The sequence below is a fragment of the Argentina silus genome, assembly GCF_951799395.1.
Source record: "Argentina silus genome assembly, chromosome: 18".
In the NCBI taxonomy this organism is placed as follows: Eukaryota; Metazoa; Chordata; class Actinopteri; order Argentiniformes; family Argentinidae; genus Argentina; species Argentina silus.
In genome coordinates, this window is record NC_139672.1 from 9,815,531 (window position 1) to 9,823,030 (window position 7,500).

At 46.1% G+C, this 7,500-nt stretch overlaps 1 protein-coding gene across 3 annotated transcripts in view; it reads left to right on the forward strand.

Moving 5' to 3' along the window:
- The window catches only part of LOC310819374 (pre-B-cell leukemia transcription factor 1-like), a 53,771-nt gene that overhangs the window by 1,618 nt on the left and 44,653 nt on the right, over positions 1-7,500 (forward strand). For all 3 annotated transcript variants that reach the window (XM_083690639.1, XM_083690640.1, XM_083690641.1), the window contains exon 2: positions 55-128. In XM_083690639.1, the coding sequence (XP_083546765.1) occupies positions 55-128 (74 nt within the window). The remainder of the gene's footprint in view (positions 1-54; positions 129-7,500) is intronic.

Sequence of the window (7,500 nt, forward strand, 5' to 3'; positions counted from 1 at the left end):
TTGATATTCTCTAAATCCCTTTGTATATGGCTAAAGTGATGTGATTTTTCCTAGGAAACATGCACTGAATTGTCACAGGATGAAACCTGCTCTCTTCAACGTCTTGTGTGAAATAAAAGAGAAGACAGGTAAGACTGACCAATTCTACTGCATTCCTGGCTGTGTTGAAAATTGTACATGATCAATCTTGTTCGTCTTTGAAGATGTGTTGTGAATTATTGATGAAGAAATGATGTTGGAGACAACTGCTGTGGACTGATATTTCCAACACTGTGTTATGAGTGTGACCTGCTCCTAATTACTCTCATTATTAGTACTCTTATTAGTTTACAATCTCCTTTTAAAATGACAATGATATGCTTTTAGCCATATTTTGAGCACCCTCCACAAAGGTACTTAAAGAGTAAGAGTTGGCATAGTGGTTTCCCACTGCAAAGCACAAAAGGTTACTCATTTGACACATTTTGTCATCAGAAATATCAATATTATGCAAAACAACTCATCGCCCTAGGCTAGTCTTAGAAGATATGGTTGAACAAGTGCAACATGATTCTTTTTGCCATCCTAGATTGATTTCACACAACAAAACATGCATTTGTCAGTCAGTGATCTTAGGCACACACACACAGATGAGATAGGACTTGTAACAGAGGTGTTTTCTTGTCATTGGACAGAGATGTTGTCTGTGAGACATTTATTAGAGAAGTGCTCTCTCTCTCTCTCAGTATGTTCTGCACGGTCACGGTCTCAGTTGCCAAGTTTGATGCTGTTTCTGTTTGTTTGTGTTGAGCTGTTTTTACATGCTGGGGCAGGCTAGAGGGATTTTCTCTGTTTGTGTTTCAAGCCAGGGTCAAAGTCATAAAAAGGAATGTGTGAAAAACAGGCGCTTAAGCGAAGATTAGAAGCAAGAGCCGCTTGTCTGCCTTCATGAAAGCATGTGAATATTCTTAGAACGATATTCCAATCTCCTCTGAAGAGATAGACATCAAAAAGAGATCTTTCATATGGGCTTATCACCGAACATAGCTTTCAACCAGCCTCTTTTGAAATTGACAGGGAGAGAAAAAGGTATTGAGAGAGAGTCATTCCTGGCTCTGGCCCTGAGAAATGTTTCCCAGGACTACAAACCCACTACAAACCACCTCGTCAAATAAGAAAAACAAATGGACGAATCGATAAAAGAAGGCCGTATCCTCTTCCTAATTTGCCCTAAAGTGTAATTCACTGACATTTCATTCTGGTGAGTCAGATTCTGGCACAGGTTTTTCAACAGAAAAAAGGAGGTGGAATTAGCAGACACTTAGTAATTTTCATTTCTGAGAAGAAAGAAAAAAAAAAGCAGAAATGAAGTCCAGTCCTGTTTCTGTGGCAAGCCAGAGAGGTTGCGGGCCCCCCTTATTCTCAGGAGCATAGCTTAAAGGAGTGAGAGAAAGAGAGAGAGAGAGGGAGAGGGAGAGAGAGAGAGTTATGCCTGGCTCTTTTTAAAGTGCCTGGCGTTGCTCAGGGTTCAGCCAGAGTTCGTTTTTTCCAAAATGAAGAAGAAGAGGAACAAAGTGACTTGGACCTTTTCCTGGCTTTTCCTCCCCCTTCCCCCCCCCCCCCCCCCTTTCTCTCTTTTCTCTTCCCACCGTTGTTGGCAACCAGGAATCTGAGGGGACTAGAGAAGCTATCTGGGCCTGTTAGCTCTCTATATCTCAATTTAGAAACAAGCTTGGTGTTGAAGGCACATTTCAACACGCATTTGTATTGTATTTTGGTAGTTTTCTAACCGTATCTCTTTGATGGGAATTTTGTTCCTTTAGTGTTTGGCCTCTGTCCAGTGTTTTGTTCACTGCATTTGACAGGATTTCAGCTGGGTGGGCGGACTTGAATGTACTTGGCCCCTCAAGATAAAAGCACCATGGGGGAATCCTTTTTGAAGTGTTTTGTTGGTTCACACAAACACACACACACACACACAAACAGGAGCACACACACACACATGCACACACACACACACACACACACACACAAACAGGAGCACACACACACGCACGCACGCACGCACACACACACCACACATCCGTTGAGAGTTTTGGTGTCACTCTACAATACCACTGCATCCCTGGTGGTGCTATGTTAAATCATGCACAATTCTCTACAGTCTTCATCCATTGTTGCATCTCCTCCAGATACTCTATCATACGCTACTCTACGGTATATCCTCAAAAAGCCCAAAACGATCAGCTCCACTTCTTCACAAATATAGATAGGCTATCATCAAACATCAGCGTCACGGTGGTCACAGTGCATCAAATCAAGTATCTTAGCAGGAAAATGACGGCTGTTGCTTTTCCACGACTAGAGAACCGAGGCCCGGGGGCTCCTTCCTCTCACACCCTTTGCTCCTGTCTCATTTTGTTCCAAGTGTCTCCTCGCGACTCATCTTCGGGGGGCCGTCGTTTTCTCGCTCGACGCAGACAGAAAGCGAAAAAATCCCACTGCAGCCAAGGCAGGCAGGCAGGCAGGCAGGCAGGCAGGCAGGCAGTGAGCGACGGTGAAAATGACTCAAAACCTTCTCTGTGACATTTACAGCCAAATGTGCTGAGTGCAGTGTGTGCGGAAAAGGGGAACAGCCTGTAATTTGTCAGGTCTTTTTTATATTCTTTTATAAAGAGTCAGCCTCTCTCTTCTTCTCACTTTTACATTGTTGCAGCTCCGCCGTCTCTCTGGGGAGAACTGCAGAGAAGGGGAGACTATTAAACTGGCAGGCAGGCAGGCAAGGAGGCAGGCAGGCAGGCAGGCAGGCAGGCAGGCAGGGAGACATGCAGACATGCAGGCAGGCAGGCAGGCAGACATGCAGGCAGGCAGGCAGGCAGGAAGATATGCAGGAAGACATGCAGGCAGGCAGGCAGGCAGACATGCAGGCAGACAGGCAGGCAGGCAGGCAGGCAGGCAGGCAGGCAGGCAGACAGACAGACAGACAGACAGACAGACAGACAGACAGACAGGCAGGCAGGCAGGCAGGCAGGCAGGCAGGCAGGCAGGCAGGCAGGCAGGCAGGCTGGTTTATGCGACTGTTGTGTCCCCTATACCATGACAGCACTAAGAGGTCATAGATATGGCGCCTCCGTCGTTGACAATCTTCCTGGTATATATGTGCTAGCATTGAAAGGAAAAGTAATTGTTTGGATTGTAGAATCTCATTTTAGATATCGAACGATGCATCATATACATTAATGTGTCATGTGTGTGTGTGTGTGTGTGTCTGTGTGTGTGTGTGTTTGGGTTTGTATGCATATATCTGTACTGGGAGGCTGGTGGGGTGGTGGAGGCATTAACAGCTTGTTTGCAACCTGCACATTGCTGGTTTGAATCGTGCTACACTATGAACGTCAATTATTGTTGCTAATGCTTACCTTAACCCCTCAAAGACCTAGTAGTTAATGCCTAATACAGCTTAACAGCCTCGCAATTCAAAGTGAATGCAAATTAACTTGTTAGGTAAATCACACAAATTCACTTCCCTTCATCTAGCATGTCTTCAGTTTTTGATGTAAACATTTTTTTACTGTTTATGTGTAAACCAGGACACGCAATTGGGAATGTGTACTGTCTAGGTACACGATTTAATTAGGAGTGTGTGTGTGTGTGTGTGTGTGTGTGTGTATGTGTGTCTGTGTGTGTGCCTGTATGTGTGTGTATGCCTGTATCTGTGTGTATGCCTGTATCTGTATCTGTGTGTGTGTGTGTGTGTGTGTGTGTGTGTGTGTGTGTGCCTGTATGTGTGTGTATACCTGTATCTGTGTGTATGCCTGTATCTGTGTGTGTGTGTGTGTGTGTGTGTGTGTGTGTGTGTGTGTGTGTGTGTGTGTGTGTGTGTGTGTGTGTGTGTGTGGCGTGTTCCCTGGCCGCTCCTCTGTCTCTGTGGCATGTTAACGGCAGGCGTGTGTTGACAGCAGCGACACAGGGACAGGGGGTGATGAGCCTTCCTTTGGCAAGCAGCTGACAACTGAAGCGGGAGCACTGCATGCCAATAGCAGCCCGCCAGAGCAGGCCCTCTCTCCTGACCCCTCTCCCCCTCTCTTTTACCCTCTCCCTCACCCCTCTCACCCCCGTCTCCCCCTCTCTCTCACCCACTCTCCCCATCTCCCCCTCTCTCTTACCCCCTCTCCTCCCATCTCCCCCTCTCCTCCCATCTCCCCCTCTCCCCCTTCCCTTCACCCCCTCTCCCTCACCCCTCTCCCTCACCCCTCCCCCTCTCCCTCTCCCCCCTCACTCACCCCCTCTCCTCCCATCTCCCCTCTCTCTCACCGACTCTCCCCATCTCCCCCTCTCTCTTACCCCCTCTCCTCCCATCTCCCCCTCTCCCCATCTCCCCCTCTCTCTTACCCCTTTTCTCTTACCCCCTCTCCCCCTTCCCTTCACCCCCTCTCCCTCACCCCTCCCCCTCTCCCCCTTCCCCTCTCCTTCACCCCCTCTCCCCCTTCCCTTCACCCCCTCACCCCCTTCCCTTCACCCCCTCCCCCTCCCCTTCCCCCTCACCCCCTCCCCCTCTCCATCACCCCCTCACCCCCATATATCTGAGCTGGGGTCGCCTCTGTGTCATGGATAAGGATAATTAGCGAGCTTAAACAAGCACAGAGCTGCTCATCAACTCTGAACTACCAGTGCTGGAGGCTGGTGTGTGTTTCCACGTCTTGGTTCTGGTTTTTGCCCCTCACACATCTTTGCCAAACTTGTTTTATGTTGTTTTTGCCTTTAATAAACAATGACTTTACTGGCAACAGAAAAGCTTTATGGCTTTATAAAATGAAATGGTCGTTAGAAGTCTTTCTGGACTGTTGCTTGCCTTTAACAAAAGTAATAACCACAAAGTGGTGATTTTAGAAAAGTATTCTCTTTGTTTGGCCAATTCCTCCCTGTAATTAGCATTGCGTTTTCACAAGCCTTTACATCCTGTGTGTGTGTGTGTGTGTGTGTGTGTGTGTGTGTGTGTGTGTGTGAGAGAGAGAGAGAGGGATCGTTTGAGAGTGTCTGTTTGTGTGGAACCATTACACGCAGTGAAGCTGGCACGTACAGGTTGACCAAGTAAGAGAAGCCAGACACCAACGCAATGTTTCTGGGTGTCAGGTTACCGGCCAGCAGCACGCACACACACACACACACACACACAGACACACACACACACACACACACACACACACACACACACGCTAAGCCTGGTTTCGTCAACAGCCTCATATTACTTATAGTCAGGCTCAGGTCAAATGGAGAGGAGAGTCCCTACATGACTAATATGATTATGTGTATTATACAGTATGTTACGCAACATGGACTTGTCAGAGCTAAGGACCTGGTGAACTCAGTGACCTTTGACCTTGTGTCATTGGCGGTTGATGGATAAGCATGCTGGGATTTGTATGCTGAGCAAATTTCAGTTTTCTAGATTGTAGTTTTAGAAGTCGGCTTTCTCTGAGGCACATGTCTGAGAAACGTATTTCATGACTGCAAACCTGCAGATATCTTTCTCTCTCTTAATAACTGATATTAGATGTAAGATGAGCTGTAGATACTAAAATGTGAAATAACTATTTCAGTCAGTTCTAGTGGTGTGTTACAATAATGTTTTTACTTGGTTTGGTTGAATTCTAGCTGCTATTATGACCCAAAACTCTTGTAAAGGCCTACATATTGTGCTGGTTTCCTGGACAGAAATTAAGCCTACACTAAATCAAATGTTCAATGTAAAATCCCCATTGAAGATGAATTTTAGTCTACGATTAGGCTTAATCTGTGTCTGGGGAAACCAGCCCATAAAGTCCATCAGTATAGATAAAAAAAACAAAAAAACCTTGGAACGGATAGTCTAGTTCTCAGCAAGGCCATTGAGAGACCGGACACGATCTCTCTCCTAGCTAGCTGCTGTTTTGTCAGCGTTTAATTGACACGGCTGTCCATGACAAGTTCAGAGGTTAGTGTCCCCCTCTCTTTGTTACTCTCCACTCATCTCCTGTGACAGATGGAGGCATTAGCTCTCCCAATGTGGCGCTGTCCTGGAACTAATGGCTATGTCCTTGGTTTCTTCCCAGCACCGCGGCTACGCTAGCAGGGAGAGAGAGAGAGAGAGAGAGAGACTGTATATATGTCCTCCACCACGTCGGAAGACTGCAGAAGCAGCGGTTTATCCTTCCTCCTTCGTGTTTTCGTTTCCACAGAAATATAACGCTGAACAGACCTCTCTCTGTTCTCTCATAAATAACAAAGTTTTACAAACATCTTTTGAAGTGGTCTGGAAAAAAAGTTGTTGGCGCGGAACTTTGATTAGGTTAGAGGGGGAGGAGGAGGGGGAGGAGGGGGGGGGGAGAGGGAGGGGGAGGGGGAGGGGGAGGGGGGGGGGGGGTGTGGTGTTCTACTCCCTCGAAATTCAACTGTTGGATGCCAAAAAAATGTACATTGTTGGACTAATGATGCTGATGAGAAAAGGTTTATTTTCGTACTTGAAATGAAATGCCAGTCATACTGTGTGTGTCGTACAGAAATAGAACTTGACTTCTCTACCGGTGGGAAAATACTTGCAGTCACTTTCCCTTTTGCTTAACAACAAGACAATTTTCCACTTGTCTGTCTGAGGGACCTTGCACCACTTTGACAATGCAAACAGACCCACTCCAGACATTACATGACGTGACGCATCTATCCAGTGTTTATGCCTGTTCCCGTCTTCCAAGCTGAACCCACTCGCAATTAGGTTGGCTTATAAATTATGCAAATGTTGAGTGGCGTAATTGAGACATGTTAATCATGTTTTAAGAGGCTAATTATAGGCCTGTATATCTGAGGTGGGAGTTGTAATTAGTTGTGATAACAGGTCTGGTCTGTGGAATGTGGAATGGTCATAGGTGTGTGTGTGTGTGTTTGTTTGTGTGTGTGTGTGTGTGTTTGTTTGTGTGTGTGTGTGTTTGTTTGTTTGTGTGTGTTTGTGTGTGTGTGTGTGTGTGTGTGTGTGTGTGTGTGTGTGTGTGTGTGTGTGTGTGTGTGTGTATCCGTGTGTGGGAGGTGTTTCTCAGATCTCTCTGTGGGTCATCAACAAAGACGATTTGAGCCACCAATTAGTCATATCCTCTTTGGAGGAATATTGTCAACACAGTTTTACTTCTATAACCTACATCGATTCATTGTGTGTGTGTGTGTGTGTGTGTGTGTGTGTGTGTGTGTGTGTGTGTGTGTGTGTGTGTGTATTCCTCTTTTTCAAACAGTTCTTTTGCTCAACATATTTTATACCCTATGGCTTTACTAAGAGAGAGAGAACAGTTCACAAAGAGAGACAGAGAGAGAGAGAGATTTTCAATTCACTTACTCTACAAAAACATGAATGTATTGCGCCTCTATTTCATGTCTGTTTGCTGCACTTCTCAATTTGGGAGCAGCAGTATCGTCCATTCTGCAAACTCTGCTTTTATAAAAGCCTTTGTTCTAACTTGCATGACAGATATCATATTCCGATCCATTATGGCAAGA